The 21,962-nt window shown below is 40.1% G+C and overlaps 1 protein-coding gene across 1 annotated transcript in view; it reads left to right on the plus strand.

The window, feature by feature from the left end:
- The first annotated feature begins 3,297 nt into the window (after positions 1–3,297).
- LOC115213427 (GATOR complex protein NPRL2) overlaps positions 3,298–21,962 on the plus strand; it is a 33,473-nt gene continuing 14,808 nt past the window's right edge. The window contains exons 1-7 of the mRNA XM_029782400.2: positions 3,298–3,504; positions 8,307–8,398; positions 10,080–10,248; positions 12,168–12,276; positions 14,848–14,978; positions 18,241–18,338; positions 19,517–19,553. Of these exons, the coding sequence (XP_029638260.1) occupies positions 3,427–3,504; positions 8,307–8,398; positions 10,080–10,248; positions 12,168–12,276; positions 14,848–14,978; positions 18,241–18,338; positions 19,517–19,553 (714 nt within the window). The 5' untranslated portion in view covers positions 3,298–3,426. The remainder of the gene's footprint in view (positions 3,505–8,306; positions 8,399–10,079; positions 10,249–12,167; positions 12,277–14,847; positions 14,979–18,240; positions 18,339–19,516; positions 19,554–21,962) is intronic.

A 21,962-nucleotide genomic window follows, 5' to 3' on the forward strand; every position in this document is an offset into this window, starting at 1 on the left:
ACACAGCCACTCGTGAAAACCATTAGGATAATGGTGTTATGGTGATAATGATGATGATAATGTAGTAGTGGTGATGATGATGATGATGATGGTTTGCTTATTTTCCCTTGGCTTTTCAATTTCGATAACACGCAGAAGCCACTTATCATAACAAAGAGGAACAAGGTCACCTGTTAGGTAACAATGACTGCCAGGTAACAAAAGATCAGTCACTCGGCTTTGCCTACCTTAGCAAGTGGCTTTGTAATAAATATATTTAAATTACAACTGCCACAACTATAGCCATACTACTACTACTATACACAACATACTACTGCTACTACTACTACTCCTAATACTAGTAGTAGTAGTAGTAGTAGTAGTAGTAGTAGTAGTAGTAGTAGTAGTAGTAGCAGCAGTAGTAGTAGTAATAGTTGTAGTAGTAGTGTGTATAGAAAGACATGTTACTGAAGGAACCTCTACATTGTTGTTCAGCCTGCTAGAAGAAGCAGCGAAATTTAACTTTAACTTACACACCATTGTCTTAAAAGGGGAAAGGCACATTGGATAGTGTAGCTCTAGATAGACTATGCTTGCAAGAAGGATGAGATGGTTATGGCAGAAGTACTTTTGAGCATACACCAAAATTAGCATGGACTTGGAGCTAAACAACTGCTATATAATGTGGAGGCGCGTGGCTTAGTGGTTAGGGTGTCAGCACCATGATCATAAGATTGTGGTTTCGATTCCTGGACTGGGCAACGCCTTGTGTTCTTGAGCAAAACACTTCATTTCACGTTGCTCCAGTCCACTCAGCTGGCAAAAATGAGTAATGCTGCAATGGACTGGCATCCCGTCCAGCTGGGAAACACATACGCCATTGAATAAGGCGGCGAGCTGGCAGAAACATTAGCACGCCGGGCGAAATGCGTAGCCATATTTCGTCTGCCGTTACGTTCTGAGTTCAAATTCCGCCGAGGTCAACTTTGCCTTTCATCCTTTCGGGGTCGATAAATTAAATATCAGTTACGCACTGGATTTGATGTAATCGACTTAGTCCGTTTGTCTGTCCTCTTTGTGTTTAGCCCCTTGTGGGTAGTAAAGAAATAGGTATTTCGTCTGCCGTTACATTCTGAGTTCAAATTCCGCCATGGTCGACTTTGCCTTTCATCCTTTTGGGGTCGATAAATTAAGTACCAGTTATGCACTGGGGTCGATGTAATCGACTTAATCCGTTTGTCCTCTCTGTATTTAGCCCCTTGTGGGTAGTAAAGAAATAGGTACTACTACTACTACTACTACTATACCAGATAACATACTATTGCTATTACTAATACTTAATATTATTATTCCCCTTTAGACTTAAAACTCTTATAATTTTTATTTCATTTATTTTTAATTTTGCTATTTCTAAAGATAGGTTTAATCCATACTGAAGGATTATCGCCTGGAGAGGAGTAAAAAGTAAAATGAAACCCAGGCAGGAATGAAATGGAAAATTAAAATCTGGATAATTTGACCCTGTATTCTGTCTCATAAATATGTGTATGTATATGCATGTATGTATTTATGTACGTACGTATGTATGTATGTATGTATGTATGTGTCAGGTTACTTTCGAGTGCTACTGGTAACATGTAACCCAGTACAACCTGTTCCATGGTCGGGTCGTCGGCAACTAAACCGGCAACCCCACCAAGCTTGCTTGGTGAGGAGGGTGTTTATTGGACACCCTGCGGGATGAAAAACAAAACCCGTCAAAGGGCGGAGGAACTCTTGAGAGTCAACAGCCATCCAATAAATGTCTTAAGGCTGTATCATGCGCGGGGACATAGAAATAATCGGACTGAATACCCGATCGACTCCTAGCCTTTGTTAGGGCATCCTTCTAGGAGAAGGTAACTCAGGTAACTGGGATAACTCTGACATAAAACCTGCGGCTCAGTGGTCACCGATGATGCTGACTTGTTCTTCTTTTCGGATTATATCTGCTGTTGCTTAGTGAGTGGGATTGACTCAGTGCACAGCTTTTCCTCACTTTAAAAAAAATCTTCTTGCACAGGCATTGCACGATAACAACATTGATTAAGCTTCGTGCAATGGCCATACTCGATAACGAGGGGATAGCCACCATATATGTATGTATGTAGAGGATCATAGCTCAACTAATTAGGAAAAGAGTTAGACTCGATGAGATGCAATTTAGTTTTGTGCCTTGGAAAAGTACCGGATTTTTTCTGTTTGGCTGCCAGCATCAGTTTTTGTTCAAATTGATTTCATATTCAGTGTAATTATACACTTTTATAGGCTAATGAATGCCATGAAAATCATTTTTGCTATGAATCAATAAGTCCACATTCAACCCCAGTGCTTAACTATTACAAATTGTGGATCTTTTTGGTTTGAATGGCAGTTTTTTAAAATAATTTCCACGTAACTAAACACTTTTAAACTTCGTATACTGGTAGAATCTGTTTATAAAACATCATTTTCTCTTGGCTTTATTGAGAAAATTCTATAGTTTGTAAGAAATTTGTTGGTTTTTTTCTTCAATTTCAACCAATCAATGACGTCTATTGAGGTGAAAACATTCTGTGCCGTATGAATATGTCCCTCGTTTAAGAAACAGATTGGATTTATTTACATTTCTGAAGAAAAAAAAGATACCCTTCCCCCCACCCCTAACCCTAACTAACCCTAACCCTAAAACAGATTGAAATGCAATAGATTGATACTAGGGTCATAATTATGGGTGACAATTTCATATGACACCGCTAGAAAAAACTGCCGTTCAAACCGAAAAGATCCAGTTATTTTTATAAACAAACAAGGGTTAGGGTTAAAAAGTCGTAGAATCGACTTCTTACGACTAGCTAGAGCGAGTGCGCGCACCGGGACCACTGTTCGCTCGTAGTACCGATGCTTTGAGTGTCATTTGTTCTCTGTATGTAGAAAGATTAAAAATTGCGTCGTATGAAGCATTCACTCATAGAATACGTATTCTGCTACAAAGGGCGGTGAGCTGGCAGAAACGTTAGCACACCGGGCGAAATGCGTAGCCATATTTCGTCTGCCGTTACGTTCCGAGTTCGACTTTGCCTTTCAGCCTTTCGGGGTTGATTAAATAAGTACCAGTTACGCATTGGGGTTGATCTACTCGACTTAATCCCTTTGTCTGTCCTTGTTTGTCCCCTCTGTGTTTAGCCCCTTGTGGGCAGTAAAGAAATATATAAAACGTATTCTGCTACAAGCTTCTTCCCCCTCCCCTCCTTTGCTTCCCTTCAAAACAATTAAGCGATAGTCTCATTCAGGGGAGATAACCATGGGGAGCACTTGTCCGGACCACTTTCATTTTCACCGCTTCATCCTCAAGTGTCATCTCTCTTCTCGATGTCTATTCATGTGTTCTGTTGTTTCTCTTTTTCCCCCACCACTGATTAAGGAAACATGTCCACTGCCAACCAGATTAAAGGGATTTTCTTCTGTGAATTCCATCCGACCCAAGGACCAATCATAGCTTATCAGGTTGGTAAGATTAAAATGCTACATTTTTATACTCAATGAATAAATTTAGAAAAGAATGGAAGCTTGCTCCAAGTATTCCATTTAAGATCCTTTAAAATCGATCCTAAATATTTTTCTTCCGTTTTTTCTTTTTTTTATCTTATGGAATTATGTGATGTGCGAACTCTGGCCGTCGAATATTGATTTCTATCAGAGGCACAAGGTATAGGTACCGTAGCCGCCTCAAGATGGGGAAACTGTTACGCCCATGCCTTTCTTGGAACTAGTAGCGATGAAAAGGAAGTGAAATTGCTACTTAAAGGGAAGTTTAGCCCCAAGTCAGCTCTGATTGAACACATGATGAAAAACGGTTCGGCTAGGATCATCCCATCTTTTTCTTTTTATATATTAAAGACGACTTAATTCAGTGTATCTTCCCTTTGAACGAGATGAGGCTGCTATTTCTAGCAGTTCGAATGATCGCATATAAGCTCCTTCATTTATATATATGGTTTTATATATATATATATATATATATATATATATATATATATATATATATATACCATAACTAGTAATATACTGCTCGACGAGATATAAAAATATAACCACCCTATTACTCAAATTGAATATACTATTTTTTTTCTCTTATGTATAGACAACAAACTGATAAGATGATAGATAGATAGATAGATAGATAGGAAGATAGATAGATAGATAAATAGATAGATAGATAAATAGAAAGATAGATAGAATAATTAGCGCATATTACACATAAGTACATATATATATATGAATAAATACGCCAGTTATGATTAAAATTCGCTACAGTTCTATTATGAAAGTTGTTCAACGTCCAAGTCGGGTTCTGTTGAAGTGGACCTATAATCAAAAGCTTTCCAGCCTTGAACATCCTGCCTTTTCTTTTGTGCCAGGAATGTATCAGTTTTTAAGCTGGTGAGATATGATTTAAGAGAGAGCTGGTTGCTATTTCTAGCAGCTCGGGTGATCACGTAGTGTTGTTTGTTTTAGTGGGTCGTGTTCTTAGTATTGTTCTTGATTCATACTAGTCACTCTGTCATGTTTGTTGGTGCTTTTGTTATTATTGATCATAAACGATATTAGCTTTGGAGTATCCGACTGGCCTTGTACCGTTTTTGGATGTAAGAGGCGTAACTTCGGTATAGGTACCGGAAGTACCGGATACATTTCAAGAAAGTGTTTTATGTAAGTGGTACATTAGACAGTCTCTTTTACTCTTTTACTTGTTTCAGTCATTTGACTGCGGCCATGCTGGAGCACCGCCCTTAGTCGAGTAAATCGACCCAGGACTTATTCTTTGTAAGCCTAGTACTTATTCTATCAGTCTCTTTTGCTGAACCGCTAAGTTACGGGGACGTAAACACACCACCATCGGTTGCCAAGCAATGGTGGGGGGACAAACACAGACACACAAACATATACACACATACATATATATACATATATACGACGGGCTCCTTCCAGTTTCCGTCTACCAAATCCACTCACAAGGCTTTGGTCGGCCCGAGGCTATAGTAGAAGACACTTGCCCAAGGTGCCGCGCACTGGGAATGAACCCAGAGCCATGTGGTTGGTAAGCAAGCTACTTACCACACAGCCACTCCTGCGTCGGCCCGGTTTGCTCTATTACTTGTTTTGAGTTACATTATAAGCAGTGGTCATTTCTCAGTAAATCAAATTTATCACCTGGTTTCAATTTTCAGTTGATTTATCTAATGTTGTTACTGCCCTCCCCCCCAATCAAGCCTTATCAAGTTGTTCTATGGTCAAAGGTATCCTGTTCATAACAATCTCATTCTATTTTTCAGACATTGCATGTCTAGAATTGCATTATCCAAACATGTCCTGTCTTTTTGAAGACAATAAGGTATGATTTGAGTGAAATTTGGCTATTTCTAGAAGCTGAGCAACATAGAGATTCCCTCGTTAGCTCAGTTTGTACAATTTTTGAAAAATGTAATTAATAGCGACAGAAGTATCAATACCAAAAGGTAATCTTGTTCTCCAACTTAATATGGAGGCTGTGGTAGGAGCCTAGTGGCAGGTATTTAAAGGGGAAAATTTGACAAGTCAGTGCTGGAGCCTAGCAGCAGGTATTTAAAGGGAAAGATATGACAAGTTAGTCAGTCACTGGCTGACACTCGCTGACGATACATTGAAGAGGCCAGGGAACAGAAGAAAGAAGACATGCACCCAACACCAGAGCTGAACACACCTCCAAGGGGGGGGGGGGGCACATCAAAACGGTCAAGGAGTAGGGGCCGAAACCAGACGTAGTTCCTCCTGATGATGTCTTGAGCTAACTGGATCCTATAAAGGAGCTGTTGTGGTAGCAGACCACGAAACACGGTTGTAATTCCTCAGAATACTGCATTATTTACCTTCGGAGGACTTATCATAAGGATTTGTGGTGCATAAAAGCTCTTGTAATTATATTGTTGACAGACAACAATCATTTGCTATGGCCACCAGAACTGTCAGATCACAGGATTTCACCTTTCTAGGGGTTCTTCCATAACAGATGTTCTGCAGCACAATAACAACTGAATCTCTATCATTTATGTATAGAGGGAAATAAGATGCGACAGGATGCATAGAACCTTGGTGTCTATTCAGGAACTGGTGTCACAAATAGCTCATTAAGAAATAATAGTGACGGAAGCAGTGTTAATACCTAAAGGTAACCTTGATCTCTACCTTAACATGAAGGTTGTGACAGGATCTCTTATAAGGACCTGGGGTGCATAAAAACACTCATAAAATGTGCCGGTGGCAGGTAAAAAGCACCAACCGATCATGGCCGTTTGCCAGCCTCATTTGGCACGTAAAAAGCACCCGCTATACTCACTGAGTGGTTGGCATTAGGAAGGGCATCCAGCTGTAGAAACACTGCCAGATCAGACTGGAGCCTGGTGCAGCCTCCTGGCTTTCCAGACCCCGATCGAACTGTCCAACCCATGCTAGCATGGAAAACGGACGTTAAACGATGATGATGACAGACAAGAATTATTAGCAATGACCACCAGAACTGCCAGATCACATGATTTCACTCTGCTACAGGCTCCTCAATGACAGATATCTAGCTGCATGATAACAATATATAGAATATCAGTGTCTATTCATGCACTGGTGTTGCAAATAGCCAGTGGGCTTATTAATAATAATTAATAGCGATAGAAGTTGTTTTAATACCAAAAGGTAATCTTGCTCTCCAACTTAACACAGAGGGTGTGTCAGAACACAGAATGCTGCTTTACCTTGAGAGGACCTCGTGGTACATAAGAACACTTGTAATTATATCATTGATGCACCACCAGTGGCTGAATAGACATTGAGAGTCTATATATTGTTGATGGCAGATTCGATGACTGGCATCCGTACTAGCGGGGTGCCAAGAACACCATCCAAGCGTGATCATTGACTGAGCGGCTAACCAGCTTCCGTGCCAGTGGTACATAAAAGGCACCATTCGAGTGTGATCATTACCAGCTTTGGCTTACTGGATCTTGTGCCCCGTGCTAGTAGGGTGCTAAGAGCACCATCCAAGCGTGATCATTGCCAGAGCAGCCAACTGGCCTCCGTGCCGGTGGCACATAAAAGGGCACCATTCAAGCGTGATTGTTACCAATGTCGCCTTACTGGCACCTGGGCTGGTGGCACGTGTAAAAATATTTGAGTGAGGTCATTGCCAGTACTGCCTGACTGACTCTGTGCCAGTGGCACATAAAAAGCACCCACTACACTCTCAGAGTGGTTGGTGTTAGAAAGGGCATTCATCTGTAGAAACTCTGCCAAATCAAGATTGGAGCCTGATGCAGCCATCTGGTTTGCCAGCCCTCAGTCAAAATCGTCCAACTCATGCTAGCATGGAAAGCGGACGTTAAACGATGATGATGATGTGCTGCTGGGCATCTATCACTGAGGAACCCATAGCAGGGTGAAAGCACATGTTCTGGCAATTCTGATGGCTGTAGCAGATGATTCTCATCTGCCAATGATATAATTATGAGTGTTTTTATGCACCATGAGTGCTTATGAAAGATTCTCTCAAGGTAAATAGCACAATATTCTAAATTCTAACATAACTCCATATTCAGTTAGAGATCAAGATTACCCAGGAGAAATGTCCGATTTCACTACTTCTCAGACTAAAGTTTTGCAATTTTTACCTTCATCTTTCTTTATAATGATTTCATATGCTGCCGAAAGTTCACATTGTCTTTTGGCTTTCCAAAAGATTGGTAAAATATGTGTGGAATCAACTCCATTAACCCTTTCATTACTGTATTTATTTTGAGATGCTCTGTGATTTTCAATTATTTTAAATGTAACAAAGAATTTAGTAAAATAATTTAGTTCTCATTAACCTAGTGTTAGGAACATAAATTGTGACTAAGGTTTGGTGGAAGAATTTAACTCAAAACTTATGAAAACAAGACATTTGTACTCAGAGCCAGAGTCAGTTTCAGCTGGGTTAGTATTGAAAGGGTTAACTGCACTACATTTTTGTAAAAATTGGCATTGTTCATTTGATTAACATTTACTCAACAAATGGGTAAGAACCCTTTATACATTTTTGATTGACCTACTCAATGTATCGTTGAAAACACCCTCAACCAATCTTTCAAGTATTTTCTAAATCTGAGGGGACATGTTCTAAATCATGAGAAATCATTCCATAGCTAGATATGCAAAATTGGATATTTTGTTCATGATTCTACTAAATTGGAGTTGACCATTCTTAACCAAAGATAACAACTTATTTCTTGTTTTTATTTCAGATACCAGAAGATCTGATTAAAAAAGAAACTTTTGATGCTCTTCATATTTACATCATTCCTAAAAAAGAGTTATTTGAGCGTGATATTACAGTGTGAGTAATTATGGTCTCTCATTTCAAATTGATTTACTAATTGTTCGTTGCTTTTAATGATACAGGTTCTGAAGTTTGAAGTATCTACTACATGAGTTCAAATTTCACCACAGTTTACTACTGAAAAAAAAACTCAATTATTGTTTGCTTACAATAATTTTTTGGCTTTTTTACAGTAAAGAGGTTACGAGTAAAAAGGACATCCAACTGTAAAAACATATATCCAAAGCACCAACCGATCATGGCCGCTGGCACCTGTGCCGGTGGCACGTAAAAAGCAACCACTATACTCATGGAGTGGTTGGAGTTAGGAAGGGCATCCAGCTGTAGAAACACTGCCAGATCAGACTGGAGACTGGTGCAGCCTTCTGGCTTCCCAGACCCCGGTTGAACCATCCAACCCGTGTTAACACGGAAAACGAACGTTAAACAATGATGATGATGATGATTTCATAATGACACTGAAAATTGGATGTGAAACAGTAAAAGAAAATTGATGTGAATCTTATCAACTTTTCCTCAGACATTGTATTGAAGATATAAGCATTACTTGTTATTCTTGTCTATCTAACTAGAAAGATTAGTCTCTCACAGTTAAACTTCTAGACAAATATACATATTTTCTGGCTCATCAAACTAAAATAAACACAACTTCCCTACATTCGGAGCACTGCATCCTTCAAAACTTCCATGCTTCCTGAGATTCGCCAACACTACACCTGATTTTCTCCCCTCCATACACACGCAAGCATGTATCTGACTCATACACTGTTCGCTTCCCAGACATTTCTACATTACTGCATATTCTTTATATGCACTTTCTGACAAGTTGTGGTGCACCTGAGCACCGTATACAATAATTTCATTATTATTATTATTTTTAAACTTCCATCAAACTCAGTGATTGGCATCTGTTGCTAGTGGAGCACTAAGAGTACCATACGAGTGAGATCGTTGCCAGAACAACAAGCTGGCCTTCATGCCGATGGCACGTTAAACACACCATTTGAGCGTGATCGTTACCGTGTCACCTCACTAACACTTGTGCTGGTGGCACATGAAACATTCGAGCGAGGTCGTCGCCAGTGCCGCTGGACTGGCTCCTGTGCAGGTGGCACATAAAAAGCACCATTTGGGCGTGGCTGTTGCCAGTACCACCAAACTGGCCCTCATGCTGGTGGCACACCCACTACACTCTCAGAGTGGTTGGCCACCAAACTGGCCCTCGTGCCAGTTCGGTGGTACTGGCAACAGCCATGCCCAAATGGTGCTTTTTACATGCCACCTGCACAGGAGCTAATCCAGCGGCACTGGTGACGACCTCCCTTGAATGTTTCACATGCCACCAGCACAAGTGCTAGTAAGGTGACGCCAATATTTGTTTTTTTTTTCAATGCATTTATGTAAAATCGGGTAACATTCCCATATGATTTCATATTAATTCCTGACTGCTAAGTGAAGTGAGGCATGTAGAATTAAGTCTAGTGGTTAGTCCAAAGTCATATCATTTCACCATTTTACTTCTACACATCTATGCTATTTGCATTCAATCTTATCATGATTTTTATTTAGCTATCCAACATTCTTGTTCAAATTTTTTTTTCCCCCAAATTTTTTCAATTGTTTTTTTTTTCACCCAGCTTTTATTTTTAACAATATTTTTCGTATTTTATATTTTCAGAAATGCACTTGGCCATAAAATCCTTGGTTACCCTGTTCACATTGATAGTCCTAAATATGCCCGCAATGCCCTTATATTCAACCTGTGCTTTGTTTTTGACCAACAAACATGTACAACAGACTATGAACCTGTGGTTAAGAAACTTTCTGCTTACTTGACTCAGTTAGAGGTAGTGTATTAAATACTACATTCCATTATTAATATTTCTTTAAGCTTTTAAAAATTTTGTTTTTATCTAAATATTTTATGATTACCTATTTCTTTACTACCCACAAGGGGTTAAACACAGAGGGGACAAACAAGAACAGACAGACGGATTAAGTCGATTACATCGACCCCAGTGCGTCACTGGTACTTATTTAATTGACCCCGAAAGGATGAAAGGCAAAGTCGACGTCGGCAGAATTTGAACTCAGAATGTAGCAGCAGACGAAATACAGCTAAGCATTTCGCCCAGCGTGCTTACGATTCTGCCAGCTCGCCGCCTTATCTTTTAACACCTATCTATACTGGCATAGGTTGAATGGTTTGACAGAATCTGATATGTCGGAGGACTGTATCATGCTCCAAAATCTGCTTCGGCCTGGTTTTCTACAACTGGATGCCTTTCCTAATGTCAGCTACTTTACAGTGTGTACTGGATGCTTTTTTAATCTTTTTCCATGGCACCAGCACTAGCGAGTTCATGCCACTTGCAAAACTAAGATCCCTTAAGTGGAGCTACGATAGAGACAGAGATGGTTTTATGCTAGGTGATGAGAGGTCAGGATAGATTTCTTACTGTAGAAAAGCTACATGGCTACTCACATTTTATACCTAGGTGAGAATTTATTATTATGGATGATGGGTATAAGAATCGGTGCTAGGTTTGACATAATAACTGTTCAAGAAAATTTGTACCGTGTGCCCAAGTTAGAAATCATCTATATTATTCTACTTGTCCCAGCCTTAATTATTGAACAAAATCAAAGACATAATCAAAATCTTTAGCATAATAAAGCAAAGTTATGAAGATTTATAAACTTAAGCCTCAAAATAAGAACATTTATAAAACATGGAATTTCCATAGATCCTGCTAGACTATCATCATCATCATCTCTAGGATTAACTTCATTACTGGATATTTTTTAATGCCTGATATGAGAATAAATGTTGTGTATGAAAGCTTATAACCATCTTAACCATCAATTTGAAGTAATTATGACATGAATAGATTCTACAACGTTCGGTAGCATTGTATGCTATGCCTTATCAGTTTTAAATAGTAGAACTTTAACAGTGGTAATCTTTGATTGTCATAGAGACTGAATGAAAAAGTTTGTCTGGATAGCAGTTTCACAATTTCTTTATATTAAAACGTAATAATTAATGCACAAGTGTCAACTTTGTATGATGGCCAAATATATAAATATCACTATAATGTGAAGGAATTTTCGTTTAAGTTTCTTCTTGTTTTTTTTTTATTTGGTGGGGTGGGGTTAATTTTTTAATATTTGTAATAAGAACTAAGGGAATATCATATCACATTTTAAGTTCAGGTCCATTGCAGATGTTTTGTTAATTAGCACCTGTGTAGACATTCCATCTTTTTCTATAACTAGGATTGCATTATCCAACATATCTTACCTTTTTTAAGACTGATAGATGTGATTTGAGAATTCAGTTTTTATTTCTAATCAAGGGACTTTCTGCTTCTTGACTGTATACCAATTCTATATTGTCTCAGTTTTGCAAATTTTTGGCAATACTTAACAGACCTTTTGAGAAAGGCTCAAAGGAATTGATCATCCATTGATACATACCTCTGTATACAAAGAACCAATTGATTACTTGACCTGCTAGAAAAAGCAACCAAATTTCACTTTCTCTTTTGAATTATATAGACTGTTTTGGGTGTCTTTTTTAATTATGTTAATTATTGTTCTGATTGTAACTTCTATTTAATTTAATTATTTTGTTTTAAAGCTAACTGGTGATTACTTATCAGATCGAATCATAGCAACTGTTGACTATTTTAAAATTTATTCAGTTATTTATTTGATTTTCTAATTAATGAGTATAAATCTAATTTAATTTCTTTATATACAGCTTGAGAGCGGTTATTTATCAAATGAAGAATCCAGAAAAGAAATACCAAAATTAATGCAAGATGTCCTCCAAGCTTTAAATACACACGGAATGTGCCATGTGCCAATGAGTAAGTGAGAAACTAGTTTGTAAGTTCAAGTCTTCTGCAGGTATTTAACTATGTGATCTTAGTTCATGTTCCTCTCAAGAATAAGTATCATATTACCTATTGGACTTTTAGATTTCACTCAAAGGATATTGGAATAATACATATATATACCATTATGCCTATAAAACAGATTTATGAACTCAATAACCATACATATCTTACATCTATTTTCTTTCCTCCACCTCACTCTCTATTTGTATCACATCGAAACTAACTATGACTTAATTTTTCCTCTCACACCGTCTCCGATGAAGGGATATTATTATTAATTAATATTCTAGAAACAGCTGTAAGACCTTCTATCTATAAATGCTCTAATATCTATACAGCCCTTGGTCTTTTTATCTCATTACGCAAAAAATTCATATATCATATTACCTAGGAATATTACTTATTGTAGACTGACATCTTGCCCAAGGAGAGACTTATCTCTCATCCAATTCTACTATATGGCTCAGAAACCTGGACATTATCAAAGAAGCTTGAGAGGCAGTTGGATGGAACTTACACTCGCCTCCTTATGAGAGCTCAAAATCTCTCGTGGAAGCGTCATCCAACCAAAGTACAAATATATGGGAAATTACCACCTGTGTCATCTCTTGTAGAAGGTAGGAGAGTCCAGTTTGCTGGACATTGTTGTAGAGCTGAGAACGAGGTAATTTCTACTCTTCTCCTCTGGAAGCCATCTACTCGCAATACCAGAGGGTGCACACTCTCCTACCCTGATGTAATCTCCAGGGATTCAGGCATCCAGCAACAGGACCTCCGTAATGCCCTGATGGACCGTGAAGTCTGGCGTAGCATAGTAAATTCCATTGTCTCGACCACAGTCAAACAATGATGATGATGATGATTTCTCATCCGTTGCACACTCTGGAACCAGAGCTAAGAATCAGCTCCCAAACATAAGGGTCTCTGATCATAGACTTGCTCAATCAAGGCTGACTCGGTGCTAAACAACTGTAACAACCAAAAGGACCTTCCTAACTTAGAAGACATTTACTTTGTTATGGATACACTAATACACAGGTTGAGTGTTTATCACACACACACGTTAATGCATTGTTTGGCTTTTCAGAATTAACAGCAACCATTCTTCAGTGTTCGGTGCTAACAATTTCAGGGACTGAAGAAATATGAGTTATGACTTTCATGGTTTGCTCAAATGTATTAATCACAAATTGAAATAGTTACAATGAGAATCAAACCTTTCATTCACCAGGAGCTCGCAGTTATTCTGCACTGCACTGCCTACCACCTCCAATATATAAGTGTAAATAATAAGTCAAATCCATCTCTCAGATTTTATTTTCTAGTAATATGAAATCAAAATCAAAACCAAAATCAATTCAATGACTGGCATCCGTGCTAGTGGAGTGCAAAGAGCACCATACAAGTGTGATCGTTGACAGAGCAGCTAACCAGCTTCCGTGCCAGTGGCACATAAAAGGGCACCATTCGAGTATGGTTGTTACCAGCGTCGCCTTAGTGGCACTTGTGCCCATGCTAGTAGGGTGCCAAGAGCACCATCCATGCGTGATCATTGCCAGAGCAGCCAACTGGCTTCCATACCTGTGGCACATAAAAGGGCACCATTCGAGCGTGATCGTTACCAACATTGCTTCACTGGCACGTGTAAAAAGGTTCAAGCGAGGTCGTTGCCAGTACCACCTGACTGGCCCCCATACTGGTGGCACGTAAAAAGCATCCACTAGACTCTCGGAGTGGTTGGCATTAGGAAGGGCATCCAGCTGTAGAAACTCTGCCAGATCAAGATTGGAGCCTAGTGCGGCCGTCTGGTTTGCCAGTCCTCAGTCAAAATCATCGAACCCATGCTAGCATGGAAGGCAGACGTTAAACGATGATGATGATGATGATGATGATGAAGTGTCTAGTTTGAGGGATATTTGACTTCCATTTCCAGCAGGTTGAGAACCATATAGAGTTTCCTCCATTAGCTCTTTTCATTTGCTTGTTTACTCAAGTTATTAAAAGTAGTTTTCAGAGCTGTTGTGAAGATAAGTTGCATGGTCAAAATTTCAAATCTTACTACAGATAACTCTGTTTATTCTAGTTTTCCAAACATAGAACAGGTTCTGCCTCTAATTCATAGCCACATAGTTACTATTAGTAAAAACTATTCATCTCTAAAACAATTACTTTCATGAAATTCACTCCAGTCATATAATCATGAGCAAATGGATGTAACAGCATGGACAACAAACGTTGACCCTTTAGCATTTAAACTGGCCATATCCAACCAAAAGTATTCTGCCTGTTTTATGTTCAAACTGGCCAGATCTGGTCTCTCACACCAACCCTACAATGTTGTTTTAAAAATTAACAGCTACCTCATCAAAATCTCATAGCTACAAGATTAATGCCCGATTAGTTCAAAACAATGTGGATAAAAAAGGATTAATTTTCGCAGAATAATGTGAACACCAAAGGATTAAATGATGATGATTATGATGAATAATGATGAGTTTGGTTACTTTTTTTTTAATGTATGTTTTTTTTATATCATTCTAGGCAAATCAACCACAATACATTTGAAAGTCACATCCCGGATTACAATGCCTCCCGCAGTTGCTGATCATGATGTGCCTATTTTGGTCAAAGACTCTGGTTCAATTTCTGAATGGGATCTTACTACAAAACAGGTGAGGTTGCGCCAGTAATCTGTTTAACCCTTTAGCGTTCAGATTATTTTTTCAGATAAACATCAATGGAATTTGTAGTTTGGTGGTACCAGTGCCGGTGGCACATAAGAAAACCATCCGAACGTGGCCGTAGCCAGTACCGCATCGACTAGCCTCCGTGCTGGTGGCACATAACAAACACCATCCGATAGTGGCCGTGCCAGCCTCACCTGGCCTCCGTGCCGGTGGCACGTAAAAAACACCATCCAAGCATGGCCGTTCGCCAGCCTCGTCTGGCACCTGTGTCCGTGGCACATAAAAAGCACCCACTACACTCACAGAGTGGTTGGTGTTAGGAAGGGCATCCAGCTGTAGAAACACTGCCAGATCTGACTGGCCTGGTGCAGCCTCCATGGCTTCCAGACCCCAGTTGAACCGTCCAACCCATGCTAGCATGGAAAGCGGACGTTAAACGATGATGATGATGATGAATATTCATTTATTTACACCATTTTCAATTAATCCTGCATTATTTTGTAGCTTTAAGGTTTCAATGATGTGAAAATATATTTTTGGAATGACACTGTAGGGTAGGTGTGAGAGGCCAGTTGTAGCCAGTTTGAATATAAAGCAGATATAATATTTGGGGCCAGATATGGCCCGTCTAAATGCTAAAGGGTTAAGAATATAGAAGATTCTCAGATTTGTTCCTCTAAAATATTCCTTCTGAATGTTGGTGAAGATTATAGTGATGATGAATCTGATTTGCTGGGGTCACCAGAGTAAAGCGAGTCAGCCCTACTGAAACCCCTCTCTCTCCAAGCAGCATTAACGGTTACAGAGTGTTCCCAGTGCTTACAGTGCTTAGTTTTACATACTTATGGTATTTATTTGCATTTGGATAGACTGGGTCATTTCAGAGTTGTCTTCATCATCATCATCATTGTTTAACATCCGTTTTCCATGGGTTGGCCGGTTCAACCGGGGTCTGGAGAGCCAGGAGGCTGCACCAGGCTGCAGTCTGATCTGGCAGTGCTTCTACAGCTGGATGCCCTTCCTAACGCCAACCACTCCGAGAGTGTAGTGGGTACTTTTTACATACCACCAGCACGGGGGCCAGTCAGGCTGCACTGGCAACGACCTCACTCAAATCTTTTTACACATGCCACCAGCACAGGTGCCAGTAAGGCGACGTTGGTAACGATCACGCTTGAATGGTGCCCTTTTACATGCCATGGGTACAGAAGCCAGTTGGCTGCTCTGGCAATGATCATGCTCTGATGGTGCTCTTGGCACCCTAGGTAGTGTAGTGATCCTATACAATGGTGCGCGCGTGCACCGTCCTTTTCTGTTTCGCGCGTGTGGGGTTGATGCTTTCACCAAGGCAGAGGGAAGAGCCCTCTCGCGCATGCGCGAAGACCGGAGGAAAGGCTTTCTGCTGTCTGGTGACTGCTACGTGTCTCTGGACGCTGGTGGTCAACGTTTTACGCTCCCTTGCCTCTTTGTTAAGGCTCGCTTTCCCCTGCCATTCAACTAATGCCACGACATCAAACCCTTCCTCCGGTCTTCGCGCATGTGCGAGAGGGCTCTTCCCCTCTGCCTTGGTGAAAGCACCAACCCCGCACGCGCAAAACAGAAAAGGACGGTGCGCGCACGCACCGTTGTATAGGATCACTACAAAGCTCCCCCCCAGTGCCTAAGCACGAACAAAATTCCTTGTAGTGACTATAAAAACTCAAGGTGGACACCAGACAACCAAAATAGCACACAATATAACAAAATAGCAGAATTTACAGTATAAACAAAAAAAATATTCACCAAAAGGTAAAAAAAAGAAAAAATACTCAAAATGAGCAAAGTTCAATGAGTATTGTAACTGTCACTGGGAAGTCAATTGAGAATGTTAAATATAAATCGTCTTGGAAAGTTTTTTCGGCCAGTGAACAGTTCAGCCTGACCTCGTAACATAATTTTGAGGTGTCCACATCTTTTAATGACCCCACTGCCACAACCATCGTTGAACCTTCACATGCACAAATGAGTTGGTGCTTTCACCAAGGCAGAGGGGAAGAGCCCTCTCGTGCATGCGAGAAGACCGGAGGAAGGGATTTGCTGTCGTGGCGTTAGTTGAATGGCAGGGAAAAGCGAGCCTTAACAAAGAGGCAAGGGAGCGTAAAACGTTGACCACCAGCGTCCAGAGACACGTAGCAGTCACCAGACAGCAGAAAGCCTTTCATAGAAGCAGACGCGTATTATCTTCGCTCTCTCCTGACGCCATTTTGACCAGTTCTGTTTGCAGTTGAACATTGTAAAATCTACAGCGTTAAAGTTCAGCCTTGCACGCCCAGAACCAAGGGATACCAGATACACCACTTATTTCGTGTTGGATAAGACAATAAAGAGTATATATATTTTTTACGTTTGCGTCTTGTTGTTTCTGACTGGTAGAGTCTGGAAAGTAAAGCAACGGAAATCGTGATTGCACCAGTTCCACCCAAAAAGTGCAAGCAGCAACTCATTACCGTTACAGTAGTAATATGATGCTCTTGGCACCATGCTAGCACAGGCACAAGTGCCAGTAAGGCGACGCTGGTAATGATCACACTCAAATGGTGCTTTTTATGTGCCACCAGCACGGAAGCCAGTTAGCCACTCTGTCAACGATCACCCTTGTATGGTGCTCTTTGCACCCCGCTAGCACGGATGCTAGTCATCAAATTGATTTTGATTTTGATTTCACCTACCTCAACAGGTATTTGCAAGCAGAGTTTAGTGACCAAAGAAGGAAAAGGTACGCATAAGCGGGCTGGTTACGCTCCTGGCATAGGCCACAGGTTATGGTTTCATTTGGCTTGCCGGGTCTTCTCAAGCACAGCATATTTCCAAAAGTCTTGGTCACTAGTCATTTCCTTGGTGAGGCCTAATGTTCGAAGGTCATGCTTCACCACTTCATCCCAGGTCTTCCTGGGTCTACCTCTTCCACAGGTTCCCTCAACCGCTAAGGTGTGGCACTTTTTCACACAGCTATCCTCATCCATTCTCACCACATGACCATACCAGCGCAGTTGTCTCTCTTGCACACCACATCTAACTGTATAGAAGTAGATGTCATCTGAATGGTGAAAGCAGATGGCATTTTTATTTTTTAAGATAAAAACCAACCCCTGTATACTCTCTCAGTGCAAACTGGAGTTTAATTTTATGTTCTAGAGTAAGAATTGTTTTAAATCAGTGAATAATTTCCAGTTATTTTTCTCATTTGTTCTAATAATTTCTTTCTTAGATTCTTCCGTATCTTGATGGTTTCAACCATGTGGCATTCATTGCTACTGAAGCAGATGTTGAAATTAACTTAGTAAAAGCTTGTCTCCAGAATTTACAGTAAGTAACTTTCTTTTTTTTTTTCATTTTACAATTTTTACATATAATTTTTTAAAGCTTCTTTAGATGGCATGAGAAAATGTCCAAATTCCTATGTTTACATATTTTGGGGGAAAATTTTAGAATTTGACTTCATTTTAATACTGACCAGCCATAAAGTAAGAAAGAAATTGTTGTTGTTTAGCCTAGATGAGCCCTAGTTGAGCAAAATTACCATTTCATCAGTTTTAGTGGTATGTAGGTCCACATTGTCTCTGTTATTTCCTTATTATAGACAGTAGGGGGAATCTGAGGGAGATTAGGCTGCATTTTCTAGCAGGTTGAATCATCACATAGGTGCTCCCTTGTTGGTTTGTGAAGTAGGTTGATGTTGTTTATCTCCAGGTTATCCGTGATGGAGATCTCCGATCAAAAGCATTCCAGCTGTACCATCCCATCTTTTTCTTTATCTGTAGACCTAGATTATCCAACATCATCATCATCATCATTTAACATCCGCTTTTCATGCAAGCATGGGTTGGACGGTTCAATCGGGGATCTGGGAAGCCAGAAGGCTGCACCAGGCCCAGTCTGATCTGGCAGTTTTCTACGGCTGGATGCCCTTCTTAACGCCAACCACTCCGTGAGTGTAGTGGGTTCTTTTTACATGCCACCGGCACAGGTGCCAGACGAGGCTGGCAACGGCCACAATTGGATGGTGCTTTTTATGTGCCACTGGCACAGAGGCCAGATGGGGCTGGCAACTGCCAGAACAGTAAGATGTTACTTGAGGGAGATTTAAATGCTATTTCTAACAGATTGAGTAACCAGTTAGAGGCTCCCTTATTGGTTAGTTGAAATGTAGGTGTAGGCTGTTGGTGCACTAATTTTTAAGTAATAATTATTAATGACATCAATTTTTCTCTGATACCTACATTTTAATTTTTTTTTTTTGTTGCTGTAATTTGATGACTTTTCCACTTACTAATAATACAGTTGATAATTACATAATTATCATTACAGTTTTGGTTGGTCGTTATTTCTATTCAGAAAATAAATTATATTTAAAAGAAATCATTATTTAAACCATAATGAATTCAGTTACAATAATTATTATTATTGAGCTCATTATTGTTTAAACCATGGCACTGTGTTAGAAATCATCATCATTATTTGTTATATTTCTTTCTTTTAAACAGACATTATGGAGTCATAAAATTAATTTCCATATTCCAGGTAAAATTTCTTTATTTTTTACATTTATCTTACATTATTTGGTTTATTTGCTGTGATTTCATCATCATCATCATCATCATCGTTTAACGTCCGCTTTCCATGCTGGCATGGGTTGGACAGTTCGACCGGGTTCTGGGAAGCCAGGAGGCTGCACCAGGCCCAGTCTGATCTGGCAGTGTTTCTACAGCTGGATGCCCTTCCTAAGGCCAACCACTCCGTGAGTGTAGTGGGTGCTTTTTATGTGCCAGGCGAGGCTGCCGGCGGCCACGATCGGTTGGTGCTTTTTACGTGCCACCGACACGGAAGCCAGTCGAGGCGGCGCTGGCAATGGCCACGTTCAGATGGTTCTTTTACGTGCCACCGGCACTGGTATCACAACTGCAATTTCCATTGGACAGTAAATTGATAGCACCATATTAAATACCTTACTATATACTTATATGCATCTTTCTACATTCTGAGTTCACTTTCTGTTAACATCAACTTTATCTTCATCTCCCCAGAGTTGCTAAATTAAGTACAAGGAATATACCAGGACTTAGTTAAATTCTTTTAAATTATAAGCCCTCTTTTGCAAAAATTGGCCTTGCACTTTGTCAAAAATAATGTTCAGACAACTACAATGTAGACCCTGTTGGTTAGAGATAAGCTTTGTGTGAGTCGGGTCTGTCACCTGAACTCTTGATGCTGAATTATAGCTGTTTTACTTCATTTATATCATTAATCTATTCGTGCTGAAATTTTTCTAGTGAATGAATTTGCGTGAAAATTCACTATTATTTTGATGTAAAAGGGCACCATTCAAGTGTGATCGTTACCAGCATTGCCTTACTGGCTCTTGTGCCCATGCTAGTAGGGTGCCAAGAGCACAATCCGAGCATGATCGTTGCCAGAGCAGCCAACTGGCTTCCATGCCGGTGGCACGTAAAAGGGCACCATTCGAGCGTGATCGTTACCAACGTTGCCTTACTGGCCCCTGTTCCGGTGGCACGTAAAAAGCACCCACTACACTCTCGGAGTAGTTGGCATTAGGAAGGGCATCCAGCTGTAGAAACTCTGCCAGATCAAGATTGGAGTCTGGTTCACCAGACCTCAGTCAAATCGTCCAACCCATGCTAGCATGGAAAGCGGACATTAAATGATGATGATGATGATGATGATGATGATACTCCTTGAAACATTTGGGATGAACACCTACATAACATTTTTCACATATGAAATGACTTTTCCCAGAGCACTCTTTGCATCTCCTTTCATTTGGAATATATTCAATCCAATGCCATCATATCTTGCATTGTCTTTCAAATGAGCAGCTTTGGAGTGCCATACCTTTTCAATAGGGTTAGAGAAATGTTTTCAATGAAATTGTATAATGTAATTTTGTGCCCTGCTCTATTCATCATGATGCATGCATTTTAGGTTGCCACAAAATATGAAAAAATAGGCCACCGTTTATTTTGCCACATTCGAATCCTATAGGAACCAATGTTATGATCCAGAAGGTCAACAAATCTCATATATTTGTTGTCTAATTTTGCATGTTTTCAGGCTGTGGAATTGGAACATATTTCTTTTGAGACCAATCATAGTGCTCAACTTACTTGTACTTGTGGCGACATTCACCCTGGGCGGGTGAGTCGGCTTCTTCTACCATGGAAGAAGTTTCGTGGGAATATGTGGATTTCACAAGCGGTCCCCAACAATCCCGCATGTAGAGACATCCTGTTTGCCGCAGATTGTCCGCTGATGCAGGGACAGAACAACCAAGGAGCCACCGGTTACCGAAACAGACACTCCGAGGATTTTCACCTGAGCTCCGTCTGCCAGGTTGTGGCCCTAATGTCTCAAAAGTTTGATAGCAGAACAACATCGTTATTATCTTTCCATTTCACGGCGACTGTCTTTGAAGTGGACTTGAAGTCAGCGGTTCCTCTGGGTGGGGGGCATGCTTTCATTTCAGTTTTCGTTTTGAAAGGACATCTAGCTGTCTTATTTCCTCTGCAGGTTCCTGGTGCACAGATTCCTTTCTCAAAAAGTTTCTCCATCAATTGAATACTTGTGAAATAGTTTATCAAAAAATATTTTGAAACCTTTATTGTCTGCTACTCCTACAGCATGAATAAGATCAAGGACAACATTCCGACCTAGGCCAAATGCATTTGCGGTTTTTTGGGGACCGTCTTTCTTGCCAGTGTAGAGGTCAAGAGCATGCACATATCCATACTGAGAACAAAGGGTCCAAACTTTGAAACCAAACCGAATTAGTTTCCCTTTTATAAATCATTTGGCATAGTGCTTGCCTTAACATGGAATCATATTTTCGTCAACAGAGAGATGTTCTCCCAAGCCACCATGTTCCTTGAATTTGTTTTGTAAGTGGTCAAGTAGAGGTCTGTGTTTGAATACATG

The sequence above is a fragment of the Octopus sinensis genome, linkage group LG6, assembly GCF_006345805.1.
Source record: "Octopus sinensis linkage group LG6, ASM634580v1, whole genome shotgun sequence".
NCBI lineage: Eukaryota > Metazoa > Mollusca > Cephalopoda > Octopoda > Octopodidae > Octopus > Octopus sinensis.